General features: G+C 40.7%; 1 protein-coding gene across 4 annotated transcripts in view; it reads right to left on the bottom strand.

Annotated features, from left to right (window-relative positions):
* Nucleotides 1–22,820, bottom strand: part of LOC137625346 (uncharacterized) — a 56,706-nt gene extending 33,886 nt beyond the window's left edge. Inside the window, exon 1 of one of the 4 annotated variants that reach the window (XM_068356188.1) lies at nt 22,729–22,820. In XM_068356188.1, coding sequence (XP_068212289.1) covers nt 22,729–22,787 — 59 coding nt within the window. In that variant the 5' untranslated portion in view covers nt 22,788–22,820. Of the gene's footprint in view, nt 1–8,385; nt 8,477–11,247; nt 11,599–18,360; nt 18,464–22,728 lie in introns of those variants that run through there. The other 3 variants (XM_068356191.1, XM_068356187.1, XM_068356189.1) reach the window with 3 other exon arrangements.
* Between the last annotated feature and the right edge of the window lie 322 nt (nt 22,821–23,142).

The following is a 23,142-nucleotide window of genomic DNA, read 5'->3' as shown; positions in this document are numbered from 1 at the left end:
TTATCTCAAATAACAATGAAATAATAAGTACCTGGTAAGGAAGTCGAATAGAACCGTTACTCTGCCTTTTATTTAAAGTTCGTCTTCCTTACTGAGCGCAGCGTTCCTCTTGGAGGCTGAATCAACCCAAAGGTGCCAAAGTACAAGGGGTTGCAACCCTACTAAAGGACCTCTACCAAACCTTTAACCCAGGCGCTTCTCAAGAATGAATAGACCACCCGCCAAATCCAAGGATGCGGAAGGCTTCTTAGCCTACCGTAACAACCATAAAAAACAACAATAAAAGTATTCAAGAGAAAGGTTAAAAAGGTTATGGGATTAAGGGAATGTAGTGGCTGAGCCCTCACCTACTACTGCACTCGCTGCTACGAATGGTCCCAGGGTGTAGCAGTTCTCGTAAAGAGACTGGACATCTTTCAGATAAAATGATGCAAACACTGACTTGCTCCTCCAATAGGTTGCATCCATAATGCTCTGCAGAGAACGGTTTTTATTAAAGGCCAACGAAGTAGCTACAGCTCTTACTTCGTGGGTCCTTACCTTCAGCAATGCAAGGTCTTCCTCCTTTAAGTGAGAATGTGCTTCTCTGATCAGAAGCCTTATATAGTACGAAAGCCCATTCTTGGACATGGGTCTCGAGGGTTTCTTGATGGCACACCATAAGGCTTCTGACTGTCCTCGAATAGGTTTAGACCTCTTCAGATAATATTTGAGAGCTCTGACAGGGCAAAGAACTCTCTCTAGTTCGTTACCTACCATGTTGGAGAGGCTAGGTATTTCGAACGATCTAGGCCAAGGACGTGAAGGAAGCTCGTTCTTTGCTAGGAATCCAAGCTGAAAAGAACATGTAGCTGATTCGGTTGTGAAACCAATGTTCTTGCTGAAGGCATGAACCTCACTGACTCTCTTAGCTGTTGCAAGGCAAACGAGAAAAGCAGTCTTGAGGGTAAGATCCTTGAAGGAAGCTGACTGGAGAGGTTCGAACCTAGATGTCATAAGGAACCTTAAGACTACGTCTAGATTCCAGCCTGGAGTGGAAAGACGACGTTCTTTAGACGTCTCAAAAGACTTGAGAATGTCTTGAAGGTCCTTGTTGGAAGACAGGTCCAAACCCCTGTGGCGGAGGACTGAGGCCAACATGCTCCTATACCCTTTAATCGTAGATGTTGAAAGGGATCTCTCATTCCTAAGATGAAGAAGGAAGTCAGCTATTTGGATCACAGAGGTATTGGTAGAGGATATTGAATTGGCTCTACACCAGCTTCGGAAGACCTCCCACTTAGACTGGTAGACTCTACGAGTGGAAATTCTTCTAGCTCTGGCAATCGCACTGGCTGCCTCCTTCGAAAAGCCTCTAGCTCTAGCGAATCTTTCGACAGTCTGAAGGCAGTCAGTCGAAGAGCGTGGAGGTTTGGGTGCAACCTGTCTACGTGTGGTTGACGTAGAAGGTCCACTCTTAGAGGTAGAGTCCTGGGGAAGTCGACTAGCCATTGAAGTACCTCTGTGTACCATTCTCTTGCAGGCCAAAGGGGAGCAACCAGCGTCAGCCGTGTCCCTTCGTGCGAGACGAATTTCTGCAGAACTTTGTTTATAATCTTGAACGGAGGGAATGCGTACAGGTCAAGATGGGACCAGTTCAGAAGAAAAGCATCCACATGAACCGCTGCAGGGTCTGGAACAGGGGAACAAAAAAGCGGAAGTCTCTTGGTGATGGAGGTGGCAAACAGATCTATGGTAGGTTGACCCCACAAGGTCCAAAGTCTGTTGCACACACTCTTGTGGAGGGTCCATTCCGTGGGAATGACCTGATTCCTTCTGCTGAGGCGATCCGCTGAAACATTCATATCGCCCTGGATGAACCTCGTGACCAGTGTGAGGTTTAGACCTCTTGACCAAATGAGGAGGTCCCTTGCGATCTCGTAAAGGCTCCTCGAATGGGTCCCTCCTTGCTTGGAGATGTAAGCCAAGGCTGTGGTGTTGTCTGAATTCACCTCCACCACTTTGCCTAGCAGGAGGGACTTGAAGTTCAACAGGGCAAGATGAACTGCTAACAGTTCCTTGCAGTTGATGTGGAGTAATCCTTGTTCCTTGTTCCATACTCCTGAGCATTCCCGTCCGTCCAAGGTCGCACCCCAGCCCGAGTCCGATGCATCCAAGAAGAGATGAAGATGGGGGGTCTGGATGGCCAATGATAGACCCTCCTTGAGAAGGAGATTGTGCTTCCACCACCGGAGAGTGGTCTTCATCTCTTGGTTGATAGGGATAGAGACTGCTTCTAGAGTCGAGCCCTTGTCCCAATGAGCTGCAAGATGGAATTGAAGAGGGCGGAGGTGGAGTCTCCCTAGCTCGACAAACAGGGCCAGTGATGAGAGGGTCCCTGTGAGACTCATCCACTGTCTCACTGAGCAATTGCTCCTCTTCAGCATGCTCATGATGCACTCTAGGGCTTGGTTTATCCTGGGGGCCGATGGAAAAGCCCGAAAATCCCGACTCTGAATCTCCATTCCCAGGTACACAATGGATTGGGAGGGAATGAGTTGAGATTTCTCTATATTGACTAATAGACCTAGGTCTCTGATTAGATCTAAAGTCCAAGAGAGGTTCTCCAGACAACGACGACTCGTGGAGGCTCTCAACAGCCAGTCGTCTAGGTAGAGGGAGGCTCTGATGTTCGATAAGTGCAGGAATTTCGCTACATTCCTCATCAGATGAGTAAAGACCATAGGAGCTGTGCTTAGGCCAAAACACAGGGCTTGGAACTGATAGACAACCTTTCCGAAAACGAATCTCAGGAAAGGTTGGGAGTCTGGATGAATGGGAACGTGAAAGTATGCATCTTTCAAGTCCAACGAGACCATCCAGTCCTCCTGTCTGACCGCTGCTAAGACCGACTTGGTCGTCTCCATTGTGAACGTCTGCTTGGTGACATACTCGTTGAGAGAGCTGACGTCCAGCACCGGTCTCCAACCTCCTGTCTTTTTGGTTACAAGAAAGAGACGGTTGTAGAAGCCCGGGGATTGATGGTCCCGGACTATAACCACTGCCTTCTTCTGCACAAGTAGCGACACCTCCTGTTGCAATGCTAGCCTCTTGTCCTCTTCTTTGTAGTTGGGAGAGAGGTTGATGGGCGATGTGGTCAGAGGCGGTTTGAGGCAGAATGGAATCCTGTAACCGTACCTCAGCCAACTGACAGACTGTGCGTCTGCACCTCTCTTCTCCCAGGCTCGCCAGAAGATCTTGAGTCTGGCTCCTACTGTTGTCTGGAGAATCTGAGAGTCAGTGCTTTCCCTTAGATGTCCTGGGTCCTTTCCTAGACTTGCCCCTGTGAGAGTCTGGACGGGAGCTTCCTCGGCTGGGGGCTCTACCACGAAAGGGCGGTATGAACCTAGTGGCCGGGGTATCAGCCACTGGGGAGCGATAAGTCTTGGGGACAGAGGTGGTAACCTTAGACTTACGAGCCGATGAGGCTACAAGATCGTGCGTGTCCTTCTGTATCAGGGCAGCCGACAAGTCCTTAACTAGCTCCTCGGGAAAGAGGAACTTTGAGAGTGGAGCAAAAAGGAGTTGTGACCGTTGGCACGGTGTAATGCTGGCGGAGAGGAAGGTACACAGTTGTTCCCTTTTCTTCAACACCCCTGATACAAATAACGACGCTAGCTCACCCGATCCATCCCTGATGGCCTTATCCATGCAGGACATAATTAGCATGGCAGAGTCTTTGTCCGCAGGAGAGGTTTTCTTGCTGAGGGCTCCCAGGCACCAGTCGAGAAAGTTGAACATTTCGAAAGCTCTGAACAACCCTTTCAGAAGATGATCCAGGTCTGAGAAGGTCCAACAAACCTTCGAGCGTCTCATCGCAGTCCTCCTAGGCGAGTCCACCAGACTTGAGAAGTCAGCCTGGGCAGAGGCAGGTACTCCCAAGCCTGGTGCTTCCCCTGTGGCATACCAAACGCAACCTTTCGAAGCGAGCTTCGTTGGAGGGAACATGAAGGAAGTCTTGCCCAGGTGTTGTTTAGACTGAAGCCACTCCCCTAAGATCCTTAAAGCCCTCTTGGAGGATCTAGCTAGGACAAGCTTAGTATAGTTCGACTTAGCTTGTTGTACACCTAGCGAAAACTCAGATGGAGGAGAGCGGGGAACAGCAGAGACGAAGTGGTCTGGGTAAAGCTCCCTGAGTAGAGCCAAGACCTTTCGAAAATCAATAGACAATGGAGAAAGCTTAGACTCCTCCACGTCTGATGAGGGATCAAGGTGTGCCTCCTCATCATCCGACACTTCATCAGCAGAGGGTAGCGAAGCGATAGGACCAGAATGCTGAACCGCAGAGTCAGAACGGGTAGGAACAATAACAGAGGTTTCCTCATCTTGAGGGAAAACCTGAGGCTCAGACTGCATAGGCTGAACAACAGACGAAGCAGAAGGCAGGCGCATGGGTGAAGGAGGTTGACTCCTAGCAAGAGTTGACCCCAAGGATTGCACAAGCTGAGCGGAGGACGGAGGCGGAGTAGTCCGTTCCTGTTCCTGTGAGATGAGTGGAGCATGAAGAGGTTGAGGCTGCGCAGAACAAGGTAAAGTTCTCGCAAGCTGAGGCTCCTGAGGCGCAAGTCCATGGTGTAGAGGAGCTTGCCTAGATGAGGGTTGAGCTCGCTGCAGCGATGGTTGAGCAGACAGACTCACGGAGGGGAGAGGTTGTTGTACCCCAACCGAGAGTTGCACCACTGGTGGAGCAGCAAGGGGAGGAGGAGGAAGAGTGGAATAACTCTCCTGATCCCAAAGCAAGGGTTGCCTTAAAGAAGGCTGAGGCTGAACAACACTGGGAACAGCAAACTCCGAAAGTGGCTCAACATCGTACGCCTGGCAGATGGTGCTGCGACCAGGCGGAGCAGGTGCAGGCTGGGCGAGCACAGGCGGAGCGAGAACAGGTGGAGGGAGTGTAGGCGGAGGAGGAGGTGCAACACTCTCAGCCCGACACTCACGCATCAAGTCAGAAAGCTGAGCTTGCATGGACTGAAGCAGGGTCCACTTGGGGTCGGCAGAAACGATAACAGACTGAGGTAAAGTCACAGTCGGGGTCTGTATAGGCAGAACCTTACTCCTCTTGGGCGGAGTACAGTCGACCGATGACTGAGGCGAGTCGGAGCTGAGCCAATGACTACAACCTGGCTGAGCACTCGCTGACTGAACTCTACGTTTAAGCGGTCTCGAGACCTGAGACCAACGTTTCTTCCCTGCATGAAGATCAGCGGACGAGAAGACGGGCTCAATCGTCTGCAGGTGGGAGTGACGGTCTAAGGAAGACACGCCCGCAACCACCGAGGATAATTCTGTGCGCCTAACAAGGCCTGTCGAACCCTTAAGCCCTTCGACATTGCTTCTCCCCTGGGCATGGGAGCTTGCAAGAGGTCCTGGACTGGGAGGACGACTGGCTCGCACAGAAAAATCCTCACGCACCACACTGGCACCACTAGCACTTGGCACTGCACAGACACTAGCACTCGTCACAGCACTGGCACTATTTCCACCCACTGCACTCTTGACCTTCAGTTCTTTAACCTCGGCCATCAGAGACTTATGGTCACTTACCACTGATTCTACTTTATCTCCTAAAGCCTGAATAGCACGCAAAACAGTTGACATATCAGGCGGAGGGCACACAGTAGGTTCGGGGGTAGCCACTACAGGGGTAGGAAAAGGTAGGGGATCATGAGGTGAGGAAAACATAGAAGAGTGAGAAGAACTTCTCCTAACTCTACCTCTCTCTAACTTAGATGAATATTTTAAAAGACGGACAAAATCCAATTCCGAAAGTCCGGCGCACTCCTCACACCGATTTTCTAATAGACAGGGCCTGTCCCTACAGTCAGAACAAGCGGTGTGAGGATCTACCGAGGCCTTCGGAATACGCCTATTGCAAGACCTACATCGTCTATGGGAGGGAGCTTGCGAAACGTCAGACATCTTGTTTCAAAGAGTTAGTCAAAGGGTGATCCAAAAACAAGCAAAAATTCATTAACCGTTAATCAGTATTTATATAAAAGCTATCTAGCTAATATAAAAAGGATTCCAGTATGCGACAGCCGTTAATCTAAGAGAATACTTCACCAAATATCCATGAATAAACTCGAAGACCATGAGCGTATCCCAGAACGTCTAGCCGGAAGCACGACAGAGGAATAATTGAGGAGGTGTCAACAACAAATGATTGAGTACCTGGCCACAGGTGGCGCTGGTAAGTACACCCCCTTCTAGTATTGTGATAGCTGGCGTATCCCTCCATAGAATTCTGTCGGGCAACGGAGTTGACAGCTACATGATTATCGGGTAAGTTTAATATTGAAAATTAATATATTTGTATTTTAGTATACAATGACAGCTTATTATCATTGCACACTGATGTGCATAATTCACCTGTTTAACAAGCTTTTCTCATCTTCTCTAGTTTATACTGATAAATATGTGACACTATCAAGACAGGTACTGACTGTGACCAATAACAGGGGATAAGGGACAGGGGATAAGGGACAAGGGATGCTGGTACACAAAGGATGTATCGAAGAGGGTAGACCCAAGTAGAAAAGACTGAAAAGAATGGACAGGAATTCGGAGACAAGGATACTGTGATAACCTGAGGGGAAAGAAATGATAGGGGCTGGTATGAACCCCAGAGCAGAACAAAGATACGGGGTGAGGCCCGAAAAGTCTGATGCATCCATATGTCTGGTTACGGGAAAGTAGAAGGGTTATAAAAACCTGACTTTCCCCATGGAATATAACAATGAAAGAGAAAAGAAAGTAATGTATTGGAATAAGGTTACAATTCGTTCTGTACGATGGTAAGTGGCCCTGCCTTTTCTCACGTGCGAAGATATCGCACGCAACTAGCAAAATAAATCAGCCTTAGTCGGCAGTAGTGGCTCGCTTGTCCGCAAGTAGACGTGTCAAATAGTAACTTCCCTGATTCAGGGAAAGTACTCAACTCAAAGGGGAAATGATCGTAGAAGAGCTATAGCATTGTAAACATGTTCGTCTTTGTGAGTTTACGTAGGCCTACAAGGAGTACATGCAACTAGCGAGGCGATCAAACCTTCATTCACTAGTAGGCACTTGCCTGCCCGTAGGCATGACAAGCATACTTGTAAGTGAATCCACGTTATTATCATTGGCGAGCACTGGCGAACATTTGCAAAGCGAACGCTGACAATCGTTAGCAAGGCAACTGCTGACGTATGTTGGCAAGGCGAGCATTGACTAGCACCTGTAAAGATGGTGACAGGTGAGGTGGCGAGCACCTGTGGTTGCAAGTGATACAGAAGTGAAGTGTACTTGAAGCAACTGTAAGCTGAAGCTCTGCACGCTTATTACGAGTACCCCGGGGAACAAACTGGGTTGCTCGCAGACCTTCTTCAGGCAGAGGAGCTCACCATCCACCTTACCACAGTTCAGTGGATGGGCTCTCAGACCTTCGTCAGGCAAAGGACCTTGTCCACACACCTCACTAGCGGTTAGTGGACAGGAGCGCAACACTGTGCATAACTTCTCTACGAGACTACGGTCTGAGCTCTACGTGCTCTCGCTTGAGCAAATAACTCATGCTCGTCATACGCTCCCCCAAGGGGTTGACAAGAAGCTTTATGCCCTTCTATCAGAGGAGGTATTCATTAGAAAGGAGACGAAAAGGCGGTCCTGAACTAGTTGAACAGCAGGTTCTCTCTCGTGAGAGGAAACGCCCCAAGCCACAAGTCCTGAGGGGCCTGGCCTACGAAAGCTTCATGAGCTTTGTTGTGCCTAACAGACATGTTGTAATCCATAACCCCGAAGGTTTATAACCTACAATACTCATCGATGGGAGAGGTGGCAACAGCAAGAAGTCGGCAGACATCACATCACCATCTGCGGAAATGACCCTGAAGGGAAATTTCTAACAAGATCTGTTGTGTACCATACAATAGCAATGAAACTTGCTATACCCTTTACATTTATGTAAAACTGAAATATCATACAGACTTTCACTTTTTCCTGTATAAATTTACAAGTGTATTATTCCACCTAGCTCTCAATAAATCCATGAATTCACATTAGCAACCTAGAACATATATTGAGAATTGAAAAGACAAGTAACACAGTGTGAATAAAGACTCCCCCACTTAAGACTGTCTTCTATCTTAAGAATCGGTACACTTCACTGTCAGCAACAGCACTGAACGCTAGAAGAGAATGCTTGCCATTTCCTAAACAACTGTGATGAACAAAGGTAAATTATCATAGAAAGAATCTAAGCAATAACCTAAAACCTTGACTGATAATCAGCTATAAATTATGACTTTTACTTAGATAAAACAAGCGTTACCATAAAGCAACCAGTTTAAGCACTTATACACTGCTCACTTTGCTTCTCTTAAAGAAAGAAACCTAGTTCGGTACTATCTCCTTTGACCACAGTACAACTCTGAAGGCTGAAGAGACACTGACAGCGCAGATCCAGACAAGCCACTAAAATACCGGCCAATGACATAGACAGATGCTATCACCAGTCAAAGATAGTGAATCTTATCTCCCCGATTCTTCTGTAGCATCCTCGTCACCCTTACATCCTCAAAAAAAAAAAAAGTAATTTATTATTTTTCTAGTTTGATAAATCTGGGTTCTAACTAATTTTTTATAGTGTTATGTATAAATTGCTATAGGAATTGTTGATATACTGTATACATAAATCAGCTCTCTTGCTTAAGGGTACACTCGGGCACACTATTCTATCTTATCTCTCTTCCTCTTGTTTTTTTTAGAAGTTTTTATAGTTTAATGTGAAGGATTTAATTTAATGTTATTACTGTTCTTGAAAAAATTTTTGATTGGTTATTCTTCTCCTATAGTTTATTTATTTCCTTGTTTCCTTTCCTCACTGTGCTATTTTTCCCTATTGGAGCCCTTGGGCTAATGGCATCTTGCTTTTCCAACTAGGGTTATAGCCTAGCTTGTAATAATAATTATAATAAGCAAGATCAGGCGATTAAAAGCATAGGATATTAGGGGGTTGTGCGACATGATATGGATGATTAAGTTAATTATTTAAAGGATGTCACCATTGTGATTAAAATGACTAGGTATGAATGTAGAGGGGGAATTGGAGTCGGTAATTAATTTAAAAACATAATAATGAAAACAAATCAAATCAATACATACATACATCTACCAAGGCACTTCTCAAATTTTGGGGGGTAGCCGACATCAACAAATGAAACAAAACAAAAAGGGGACCTCTACTCTCTACGTTCCTCCAGCCTAACAAGGGACTCAACCGAGTTCAGCTGGTACTGCTAGGGTGCCACAGCCCACCCTCCCCCGTTATCCACCACAGATGAAGCTTCATAATGCTGAATCCCCTACTACTGCTACCTCCGCGGTCAAATCAATACAGTATAAAAATAAGGGAAAACCATTTCAATGGCGATTTCAATTATTAGCGGGCAAAATTTCACCGAGGTATGCTGGACTAGTATCCAGTTGCTCTTGTTAAACTGCGAAAACTAAAAGACACAAATATTTCCCAATCTTAAATATCATCTAATGTCCACTGCATATGCAACATTATATTCATTGTCTATAAAACAAGAAAAATAAGCTTCATTTTAAGTTCTAATCACAGCCTCAACCTTTCTAAATTAATACCATTTACCATATTGAAAAAAAAAAAAAAAAAAAAAAAAAAAAAGATGCATATCATTGTTAAAGTAACAAAAACCTCTGACAAAGCACTTGTCGCAGGCTAATGTCAGCGTAATCATTCACAAAGACGGACACGAGGAAGTACGTTAGCGTAAATAAACGCTCGAAAAATACTCTGTTGCAAACATGCCGTTAGGCATTAACAAACAGGTTGCACATTTTCTTTATCTTAAAAAATATCTTGGTAACAACAAGAAAAGTTGTTGCAACATACAATACATAAATCGACCTATCCGCGCCAGGACTCCTTGCTGCTGGGAGGAAGGACGCTGGCGACTGGTACGATACATGAACATACGCTACCGGTGTCTAAGCGATGTCAGGCAGGGCAACCGATAGGGACTATTGTCTACCCTAAAGCCAAAGCAAAGTCCTTCACAAGAAAGCAACCGTGTTTACCCCGTACACAATGGGAAAAAAGCTCGTTAAAAGAATATAGAAATGACATAATTAAGGGCAATTTGTTATTCTTTACGTTTAGGGAGGAATTACGAGGATAAACATTTGGTAAATATTTACCCGTGCACAGCATTTGTAAAACACTGGAACCATAATTTTCCTGCTGACCCCAGCATAGGGCCTATGTTTACTTATGTTTTAATCCCTTAAGCAAAACCTCTTTTGACCAAACTGAATCAAGTCATGCAGAACAAACTCCAATCTATCAGAACTTACAATCTATGAGAACTTACGATCTATCAGAATTTACGAACTACTAGAATTGGCAATGTTATAGTTACGGACGGAATAACAATTTGAACAGAAAAAATAGTCTTTCCTGTAGTAAATAATGTCTTTTCACTGAATTTGACATTCATTTCAACAGCAATAGAGCGAAAACCCATTAGACCGTCTAAGAACGGAGATATTTTTCATAAATCTAATGGTTTTTGTTTTGCCGTGTGCTCGTGGAAAAAGAAAAACATCAAACTACTATGTCCTGGCAAGCAGTATGTGCTAAGTACCTCATGCTAACCGCATTCATTATTAATTCTTAGATAATTAGGTTTTTCTTTGCAGAAAAAAAAAGGTAGGGGTGTATGTATAATAGCGTCCACCTGTATGTATGATGACGGCTAAGAATACGGCAGTGTATGGGGAGGTCACAAGGGTCGTTAGCCCCCCATTAGGTAAGTAGGTAAGGACGTGGCTTGTAGGTTAGGTTAGGGGGCAAAGTTTAGGTTAGTTGGTGTCCATTTTTTGTGCACGCTGGAGAAACTGGCCGCTGATATACAAAGGCTCCAATTAGTGTTATTTTCGAAGAAAACTTACGTCTTTTAGTAGAAAAGCCTTTTCCGTCTGTAACTATAATAAAACCACGTCTTCCTAGCCTATAATTGATGCAAAATCCCTGATTATTCCCTAGGACATGAAAAGGCCTTAATTGAGGCCCCTAGCCTGCACATAGGAGAAAGGTCCTTACGGTAGGTTCGTCCAATTTAGAAATATATGAAAGACCCAAGAGAAAGCCCTTACGATAGGCCCCCATCAATTTAGAAATATATTAAAGGCCAAATATCTTACCCAGCGTTTTCATCCTGAGTATGGGGTCCGTTATGATCACTGCCTGTGGGCGCAGAAGGAGGAGGAATTGGGGAAGGTGGGGCATCGCGGCCGACGATAAACTCCAGCTTCCCTTCGTCAGGAGCTGAACCCCCATACTGTGGGCGGTGCCAAGTGAAGTTCCCGTTGGGCGTTCTTCTGCCCGTCGTCACACTCAGGCTGTACATAGGCGCCAGGGGCTTGTAGAGGCGGTTATTCTCCTCCTCGTATTTAATGACGACCCTGTCGTGCCCCTGGGGCGGGGGATCCGCGTTTTGTTTATCCATTTGGCACACGGGAGATAAGGATATCATCATATCTTGTCATCGGGCACCTTCGGGTAGAGTATTTCAAGGAGGTTGTTTAGTCTCGTCTTAAGCTAGAGAGGAGCTCCGTACCGCCTTCAGGAGAATATTTTTTTCCTTTATTTTATTCCATAACTGATTAGTTATATTACTACGTCCCTTTATTATATATATATAAACATATTGAAATGTTATATATAATTGATCTCAAAAGGATTTGAACTGTTAAACTTGACCTAATATGGAAACCATAGTAATAATAATCACATATATTTGTGATTTTTCAAGTGTAATAATTGGTAAGTAGTTAAATATATGTTAAATTACAGACGAAATTGTTAAATTATAAACTATTTCAATACTTTAAGAACGAAATCAGTTGCTTGTCCTTACAACGTAAGCCTCTTTTCCGATACACCATAGTAATAATAATCACATATATTTGTGATTTTCAAGTATAATATTTGATAGATAGTTGAATATATGTTAAATTAGTTACAAAATTGTTCAAATATAAACCATTTCAATGTTTCGAGAACAAAATCGTAAGCCTCTTTTCTTAATGGCCATTTAATCCCAGAACTTTAACTTTGGCAAACTTCATATCGCGCAGACCAAAATAATCCAATGAGGAAGTGAAGATAAAGATTTTTTTTTCACAATTTCTGGGATTAAGTGTTAATTAAAGTGTGTTCTTCAATAACCGCTGTTCACATACCTTCAGAGATACATTCCTATGTGATGCCAGAAGGTAAGAACATTTATAGTAACCAAAATTAACTGGTTTTGTTTTTGTTTTCTTGGCATGTTGGCAGTTTGTTTGACAATGGAGTGGGTAAGGCTAGCAGGCCTCTCTCATTTTGATTAAAAATTATATTATATGGATAAAATAAACTTAATTCTCCTTATACTCATATATATATATATATATATATATATATATATATATATATATATATATATATATATATATTCTCTGTTAATTGTTTCACATATTTTGTGTGAACATAATAAAACATTTATTTTATTCAGCTGCCATATTTTAGCCTCCATGCGATTATTTTTATCATTATTATGATGTTGATGTAAACATTTTATTATTATCATTATTATTATTGTTGTTGTTGTTGTTGTTGTTGTTGTTGTTGTTGTTGTTGTTGCTTGAGGATACACTCAGGCACACTATTCTATCTTATTTCTCTTCCACTTGATTTGTTAAAGTTTTTTATAGTTTATATAAGAAATATTTATTTTAATGTTGTTACTGTTCGTAAAAATTTCATTTTTCCTCGTGTCCTTTCCTCACTGGGCTATTATCCCTGTTGGAGCCCCTGGGCTTATAGCATCCTGCCTTTTCCAACTATGGTTCTAGCAGGACACGCAGACCATAGATACAAATGATATAATTTTCGTATATGTATATATTAAATCCGTTGTTTAACAAAACAATTTAAAATCGAGAATTTGTAAATGGGAAATATGCAATGTAATATACTTAATACCTAAGAATGTATAGGATAAACCGAATGTGTAGATTCTGTAGTGAGCAGCCATTGGAGTACTTTGTTGTCAAAAACTATTGTGTACTGATTAGATATTCATATTCATCATACGATCTATTATGACGAGGTGTGCCCTAGTTTAAAGTTCACTCATGAATGGCAGAGGCAAGTGACTGACTATAGTCCATTTCTTTTAGCGAGGCAGATTTGCACCGACTAGCAGCGGTGCCCTTTTAGCTCGGAAAAGTTTCTTGATCGCTGATTGGTTAGAATTATCTCGTCCAACCAATCAGCGATCAGGAAACTTTGATTTGCACCGACTCGCAGCGGTGCCCTTTTAGCTCGGAAAAGTTTCCTGATCGCTGATTGGTTAGAATTATCTCGTCCAACCAATCAGCGATCAGGAAACTTTTCCGAGCTAAAAGGGCACCGCTGCGAGTCGGTGCAAATCTGCATCGCTAAAAGAAATGGACTATACATATACATACATATAATCAGCCCCCCAAGCCAGCTCTTCACCAAGCTAGGACCAGGGAGGGCCAGGCCATGGCTGCTGATGATGTAGCAGGCTGACACGCCCCCGTTTCCATCAATCTACGACCAGGGAGGGCCAGGCAATGGCTACTGGTGACTCAGTATGTAGACTTATTGGCTCCTCCAAACACCCTATCCCTAGCTCACATTAAGGGTTACTAGAAACCATCCAGCTTGAGCTAGCTCGAACTCCCGTCCAACTGATTGTAAGACAAGGATATTTTCAATAGGCCTAATCATATATTGTATAATTGCTCTATAAAAAGTACTATAGATAATGGACAATTTTACATCTCCACAAAGTAAAATGGCTAGTACAGTGGTAGCTTGTCTGCCTAGCATTCGCATGGCAGCAGATCGATCCCAGCCAAAGACCGTGAGTTTAAGCTGTTAACTGGGGAGACCACTGCTGTGGTTGGGCGCCACAGTTGGAGGGTTGGGCTTGCCAAGCTGACGTTCTGGTGAGCATCTATTCTGAGAATTATTGTAAATAAAACTGAGTTTATGGTGGCAGGACAGAAAAAACAATTCAAAATCCTTGGTGACGTCCAATTCAAAATGAGTAACAACTTGGTCTCTATAACTTGTGGAGAGTTCGTGACCTGTGTGTATTATTATTATTATTATTATTATTATTACTATTATTATTATTATATTAATGTATTATTATCATTAATAATGATAATAATGATAATAATAATAATGATAATAATAATAATAATAATAATAACAATAATAATAATATTATTATTATTATTATTATTATTATTATTATTATTACAAGCTAAACTATAACCACAGTTGGAAAAGCAGGGTGCTATAAACCCAAGGGCTCCAATAGGGAAAAATAGCCTAATGAGGAAAGGAAACAAGGAAATAAATCAACTACAAAGGAAGAAATGAACAATCAAAATAGAATATTTTAAGAATAGTAACAACATTAAATAAAAAAGAAGAGGAAGAGAAGTAAGATGGAATAGTGTGGTCAAGTGTACCCTCAAGCAAGAGAACTCTAGATATTAGACGTTTTCTCTGAATAATAGATTTTGTAAAGAAATAATTACGGAAATTTATCATTATGATAGAGTTGATAGGGAAGCAATGTGGAATGTGATGAGGTTATATGGAGTTGGTGGAAGGTTGTTGCAAGCAGTGAAAAGTTTCTACACAGGTAGTAAAGCATGTGTTAGAATAGGAAATGAGGTGAGCGATTGGTTTCCGGTGAGAGTGGGGCTGAGACAGGGATGTGTGATGTCGCCGTGGTTGTTTAACTTGTATGTTGATGGAGTGGTGAGAGAGGTGAATGCTAGAGTGCTTGGACGAGGATTAAAACTGGTAGGCGAGAATGATCATGAATGGGAGGTAAATCAGTTGTTGTTTGCGGATGATACTGTACTGGTAGCAGACACAGAAGAGAAGCTTGACCGACTAGTGACAGAATTTGGAAGGGTGTGTGAGAGAAGGAAGTTGAGAGTTAATGTGGGTAAGAGTAAGGTTATGAGATGTACGAGAAGGGAAGGTGGTGCAAGGTTGAATGTCATGTTGAATGGAGAGTTACTTGAGGAGGTGGATCAGTTTAAGTACTTGGTGTCTGTTGTTGCAGCAAATGGTGGAGTGGAAGCAGATGTACGTCAGAGAGTGAATGAAGGTTGCAAAGTGTTGGGGGCAGTTAAGGGAGTAGTAAAAAATAGAGGATTGGGCATGAATGTAAAGAGAGTTCTATATGAGAAAGTGATTGTACCAACTGTGATGTATGGATCGGAGTTGTGGGGAATGAAAGTGATGGAGAGACAGAAATTGAATGTGTTTGAGATGAAGTGTCTGAGGAGTATGGCTGGTGTATCTCGAGTAGATAGGGTTAGGAACGAAGTGGTGAGGGTGAGAACGGGTGTAAGAAATGAGTTAGCGGCTAGAGTGGATATGAATGTGTTGAGGTGGTTTGGCCATGTTGAGAGAATGGAAAATGGCTGTCTGCTAAAGAAGGTGATGAATGCAAGAGTTGATGGGAGAAGTACAAGAGGAAGGCCAAGGTTTGGGTGGATGGATGGTGTGAAGAAAGCTCTGGGTGATAGGAGGATAGATGTGAGAGAGGCAAGAGAGCGTGCTAGAAATAGGAATGAATGGCGAGCGATTGTGACGCAGTTCCGGTAGGCCCTGCTGCTTCCTCCGGTGCCTTAGATGACCGCGGAGGTAGCAGCAGTAGGGGACTCAGCAGTATGAAGCTTCATCTGTGGTGGAAATGTGGGAGGTTGGGCTGTGGCACCCTAGCAGTACCAGCTGAACTCGGCTGAGTCCCTGGTTAGGCTGGAGGAACGTAGAGAGTAGAGGTCCCCTTTTTGTTTTGTTTCTTGTTGTTGTCGGCTACCCCCCAAAATTGGGGGAAGTGCCTTTGGTATATGTATGTATGTATCATTATGTTATTCCCAAAATTTTCTACTGTAACTATAAATTACAGCTAGATTACAACTTAAGAATTTACAAAACATAACCAGAGGGGCACTCAGTAGAGCGCATATCTCCGCCAGGGCAGCTTATTTCTCGCCCTTTTAGACTGATTTTCGGCGTTTTTCTCGTCCGTGACCTTGACCTTTGACCTTCTACACTTTAATCATTTCCAGCTCTTTACATAACAGTTTGAAATCCCTGCAAGTTTCATTGCTTTACGATTGAAATTGTGACCGTGTGGTTGATGACCTGAATTTGACCTTTCGCTTGTCTTGACCTTGGACTTGACCTTAACCTGAACATGTATTAATTGGTGTGGATTTTCATACACTCAAATATGAAACAATTTTGAAGTCTGTGTGACAACGATGTCCAAACTTATGGCTGATTACGTGAATTGGACATTTTGCTTAACAGTGACCTTGACCTTCGAAATTTCAATCATCTCTAGCTTTTTACATAGCAGTTAATCCATGCAAGTTTCATTACCCTACGAACAAAATTATTGTGACCAAAAAGCTGTTCACAATCACGCATACAAACAAACAAACAAACACACACAAGGGGTAAAAATAACCTCCTTCCAACTTCGTTGGCGGAGGTAATGAGGAGCAAGACTGAACTACGATGGCTGCCTACTAAATATAGAATATATTATATATATGTGCAATGCCTCATCAAGTAACCAGAACACGAGGTTCAAAATATATTAGAGAATTGTTAACACGAGAATAATTACTGAAGGTTTCAAGGTTACTGGGACTAAGATGTGCCTAGACTGAGTTATAGGCCTAGTGCTTTCATATAGGCGGCTCAGACATGTAACAATTGTTAAGACATAAGTTTGACATTCGAAGGAATTATAATATAAAGACATTAAAGAAAAATTGAAGGCTTTATTTGCTAATGATATTTTATTAATGCAAAGGCTTTTTTGTTGACCAGGCGGACATGAGTCTTTTTATAGTTTATTTATGACATATTTGTTTTTGTTGTTAATAGTTTATATATGACATGTCTGTTTTGACGTTGTTACTTATTTTAGAATGATTTATTGTTAATTTGTTCTCTTCATTTATTTATTTCCTTATTTCCTCTCCTCACTGGGCTATTTTTCCCTGTTGGAGCCCCTGGGCTTATAGCATCCTGCTTTTCCAACTAGGGTTGTAGCTTGGATAATAATAATAATAATAATAATAATAATAATAATAATAATAATAATAATAATAATATTATCTGGATTTGACCATCAAACAGATTTAATGTACTGAATGATTTTAAACCAGTTAGGCCTAGTGACCAACATTATTGTTCAACCTTAGGTTGAATCTTAGGTTAAACTTCATAGCATTATGTAATGTACCTTACAGAAGTCACACTGTATCCCATACTTTAAAGGCAATTACATAACACTTCACTATACAAGAAACTACGTAGTCTTCATAGCCTCATAAAGATTCGTTGTCACGAATTAACGACATTTTTCGCCTTCACTGATCGATACAGCGATTTTATTAGATAATAATAGTTGCTTGACTTGGCACGTATATTGTTGATAGTATCTTTTATTTAGCTTGATTTATTATTGGCTTTTTGTTATTTTGTTTTGTGTTAATGGAAAATAGGATAGCTTTGGCATAGACCTAGTATGCTATTGTTAGATTTTTAGTTCAACAATAACATCATGCATATACTGTATATATATATATATATATATATATATATATATATATATATATTAATATATATACATATATATATGTATATATATATACATGTGTATATATATATATATATATATATATATATATACATGTGTGTATATATATATATATATATATATATATATATATATATATATATGTATATATACATATATATATATATATATATATATATATATATATATATATTAATATATATACATATATATATATATATATATATATATACATGTATATATATATATATATATATATATATATGTATATATACATACATATATATATATATATATATATATATATATATATATATATATATATATATATATATATATATATATATATATATATATATAACACTAATTTCACTCAGAGACGACCTTTCAGTTTTTAGTTTTCCCATACATTTCCAAGAGGTCATTAAATGACAGTGACCTCGTAAAGGTCAAAGTGGAGACAATTAAAAATATCAGATTGGAAAAGAAGGAAAAAAAGCAAATAAAAAAAGGACATTAATAGTATGTATTTTAGGACAGTCAGAGTAACGAAGTTTGAAAATTTGCTACTGAATTTTGTCTAACTTACCTTTAGTTTAGATTTTTCCATGTGGAAATTCTCTAATCCTGGATGCCTTTTAATGTGAAGTAACTCCTCTTAGGTCTATATAAAAACGGTAAAATGCCTCCATAATGAGGCTCAATACTACACAGTATTCTAGAAGTTTTATTCCAGCTGTTACCAAGTTTTTATGCTGACATGAGTCTTTTTATAGTTTATATATGAAATATCTGTTTTTGACGTTGTTAATAGTTTATATAGGACATATCTGTTTTGACACTGTTACTTTTTTAGAATGATATATTGTTAATTTATTCTCATCATTTATTTATTTCCTTATTTCCTTTCCTCACTGGGCTATTTTTCCCTGTTGGAGCCCTTGGGCTTATAGCATCTTGCTTTTCCAACTAGGGTTGTAGCTTGGCTAGTAATAATAATAATAAAGCCTCCTGGCTTGTACAGTGGTAACGCGTTCGTCTGGCATTCGCACGGCAGCAGATCGATCCCAGCCCGGGACAGTGTGTTCAAGCTGTTTACAGGGTAGGCAACTGCTGTGATTGGGCTCCACCGTAGGGGGTTGGGCGTGCCAGGCTGACGTTCTGGTGAGCATCTATTCTGATGAAACTGGAACTGAACCAGACACTTTAAAGGTTGGCTCTTATAGCTGTCTGACACTTCACCTTGTCATATGACACCGAGCTATTTAAATGGCTGAAGAAATTTCACATGTATTAAACCATATATTTACCTTCGTATAATAATACACTTTCTACACTTTTTAGACTTTCTTATGATTTAGAATTAAAGAAAAGATTCAGTTTAGCTAAAGATTTCACTTTGTAATAAGTGCTGATTTTTGTAACACTTATCCTGGTTTCAGTGGCTACTTGATTTCCAAAGATTCCTTTGCAGTTTTCTGAAGCATTTTTTGTTTTTGTTTTTGGTACCATGCAACAGCTTAGGTCTTCTTACAGCTGTGAGAAGCTGTACTAATATTGAGATCTTTCACCGAGACTTCCCTATGGTATTATAGGTTGGATCTAACACTTAGGTACCACTATGGCAGTATTTACAGAGTACAGAGTACATCTGTGAGTCAACACTGAGACTACAACTTAGACTGGCTCATTTTCCTTTTGCCTACACATACACTGAATAGTCTGGTCTATTCTTTACATATACTCCTCTGTCCTCATACTCCTGACAATACTGAGATTATCAAATAATTCTTCCTTGCTTTAGGGGTTAACTACTGCAATATAATTGTTCAGTGACTACTTTCCTTTTGGTAAGGGTAGAAGAGACTCTCCAGCTATGATAAGCACTTCTTCTAGGAGAGGGACACTACAAAATTAAACCATTGTTCTTTTGTCTTGGATAGTGCCATAGCCTCTGTACCATGGTCTTTCACTGTCTTGGGGTAGAGTTCTTTTGCTTGAGGGTACACTCGGGCACACTATTCTATCTTATTTCTCTTCCTCTTGTCTTTTGGAAGCTTTTATAGTACATATGTGAAAGATTTTGTTTTGATGTTTTTGCTGTTCTTAAAATATTTTATTTGAATTGTTAATTACTTGTAATTTCCTTATTTCCTTTCCTCACTTGGCTATTTTCCCTGTCGGAGCCCGGAGCCCTTGGAATTATAGCATCATGCTTTTCCAACTAGGGTTTTAGCTTAGCAAGTAATGATAATAATAATGATATTATCCAGCATTAGGACTCTGCTTCAGTACTATAACTGTTTTTAGAATGATTTATTGTTAATTTGTTCTCTTCAGTTATTTATTTCTTTATTTCCTTTCCTCACTGGGCTATTTTTCCCTATTGGAGCCCCTGGGCTTATAGCATCTTGCTTTTCCAATTAGGGTTGTAGCTTGGAGAGTAATAATGATAATAATAATAATATCCACACTGATACCACAACTATCATCCATTACTTTGACTCCACTTTAGTACTATAGCTATGGTCCAACACTGAAACTGCTATAGATGACAGAAACCGTATTGGTGTCACGGGACAAATGTTATCTGATACTGAGGAACTATCACGGTTTACTAACCTCTGCTCTTCGCTTATACAAGAATATCGTAATTGATGGACAGTTATCGTAGGCTACGGAAAGGGACTCTAAGTGATAAATTGATAAGGAGATAAGATACAATAATAATGATCAGTAAGCAATGGGTACTTCTAAAATGCTTTAGATATTAAAGTAATAATAATAATTTTAGTCATCTATGAATATTTTATGGTTTTTTTGCTGTCAACAAACAATTATTTTCACATAGGTGGCTTTAGAACGCGTCAAGACGTTAGTCATTGCCATATTCAACATCTATTATCTCTTCATTAAAAATATTCAACAATGATAGTCTCATTCGCAACACGTCTACCCTTACGATGCATACCAACATTATAATACTACTCCAAGGCCGGGAGCACACTAGCGACTCTGTGGCGCCACAAAGCCACAGCATCGTGTGGCGGGGATGTGGTCTCCCATAGGTTTCCATTGTTTCCAAGTTTTGCCGCGCAAACTAGCGACTGTGGCAAGCGACTGTGGCTCTCTGTCGCTCATCCCCGCCACAGGCGTGGCGTGGCTTTGTGGCACCACAGAGTCACTAGTGTGCTCCCGGCCATTGTTTTCAAGTTTTGCCGCGCCAACTAGCGACTGTGGCAAGCGACTGTGGCTCTCCGTCGCTCATCCCCGCCACAGGCGTGGCGTGGCTTTGTGGCGCCAAAGAGTCGCTAGTGTGCTCCCGGCCTAACAGTCATAAGTTGCACTACGGCTCAGAATGGTCACCCTGGCCCCAGCGGACCATATCGCACATGGTTCGTGCGTTGAAGCCAGACTAACACCTCCGGCACACCATCTCACCAACAACACATCTACATCTCTGACGCATGCGAACACTATGTTAATTTTCCAAGCTATGCAAGATGTGTCTCTAACTCGAATTTGATTATGACAGGCTGCCATTATCACTGTCACAAACTCTCTATCAAAACAATGAAGATTATCGAGTTATCTGCTCGGTCTTATCTCGCGGGATATATATGTGCTTAGATGCATTAACGCCATGTTCGTCGTTTCCAAGCAAATCTTTCGCTTATTATTATTGATATTATTCTAGGTCATGTTTCTTCTCCCTGTGAATGTATTTATATATTAATATTATTATCATTACCGGTGTTATTATTACCTCCGCCAACGTAGTTGGAAGGAGGTTATGTTTTACCCCCTGTGTGTGTGTGTGTGTGTGTTTGTTTGTGAACAGCTTCCTGGCCACAATTTTAATCATAATGAAACTTTCAGGGATTAACTATTGTGAATAAAGTTGGAAATTATTAAATTTTGAAAGGTCAAGGTCAAAGGTTATGGTCGAGCAAACTGTCCAATTCACGTAATAAGACATAAGTTTGGACATTGTTGTCACAGAGACTTCAAACTTGGATCAAATTTGAGTGTATTAAAATCCACTCCAGTTAATATATGTTAATATCAAAGGTCAAGGTCAAGTTCGAGCAAAAGGTCGAGAAATAAGCTGTCGCGGCGGAGGTCTGCGCTCTACTGAGTGCTCCTCTTATTATTATTATTATTATTATTATTATTATTATTATTATTATTATTTTAGGGCATGTCTTTTCCTTATAAGATTATTGGCAGGATTTTTGTTTTCATGTGCATGCGTTTTTGAGCGTGAAGCCGCGAGCCACACCCTCTTGACCTAATGCCACACCTATTAGGATGTAGGATGAGATCGCTAGACCCACATCCTTTTGCAAGCATGGTCTATGTCCCTAAATCTCGTACATCCATCCACAATCGACTAACTACCAATTTGAAAATTCACTGCATAGGTCAGCTGATTCATGAAGGGATTTGGGAGAGTTGGCCTATTGCGGCTCACCCAGGAATCCAACCTGGGATCCCTTAATAATGCCCCACTGGGATTAAATCATATAAAATATAGTATTTGTATTATTACCAAGTAGTTAATATGAAAATATATAAGCAAATTATAGTGTTTATTAGGAGCAAGTGTGTAATATATATATATATATATATATATATATATATATATATATATATATATATATATAATATAATATATATATATATATATATATATATATATATATATATATATATATATATATATATATATATATATATATATATATATATATATATATATATACTGTATATGTATGTATGTATGTGTGTGTGTAGCTTTTCATGCACAACTTTTATTAGTTACTAAAGGTAATAATAATTATTATTATTCCATCATTATCATTGTTTGTCCTTATATTAAAATTGATGGATTCACCATGCTAATATAGTCAACATACGTATTATTATTATTATTATTATTATTATTATTACTTACGTATCAGACTGAGTAACATACGCATTGTAGAAGGAGGTGTCCTTTTGGGAGTATATCATCGCAAATATGTCCTTGGAATGTGTACGCACCAACTCAAGGAAGTAATCTGGGAAGGAATAGTTAGGTGGTGTCCTACGACTCCTACCTGACATTACAAAGGACCTAATTAATTCCGTACACGGTCCTTCTTGCACGGCGTGGCCAGACGTATGTACATAAATGCGAGTTTTAACTGTTTATAACGAGATTCTTATTCTATTAGTGATTAGCTTATTTCTAGACCTTTTGCTCTAACTTGACCTTGACCTTTGACCTTAACATGTATTGATTGGCGTGGATTTTCATACACTCAAATATGAACCGAGTTTAAAGTCTCTGTGATAACGATGTCCAAACTTATGGCTGATGACGTGA

Source organism: Palaemon carinicauda, chromosome 32 (genome assembly GCF_036898095.1).
Source record: "Palaemon carinicauda isolate YSFRI2023 chromosome 32, ASM3689809v2, whole genome shotgun sequence".
Lineage (NCBI taxonomy): Eukaryota > Metazoa > Arthropoda > Malacostraca > Decapoda > Palaemonidae > Palaemon > Palaemon carinicauda.
This window is presented reverse-complemented; position numbering and strand designations above follow the sequence as displayed.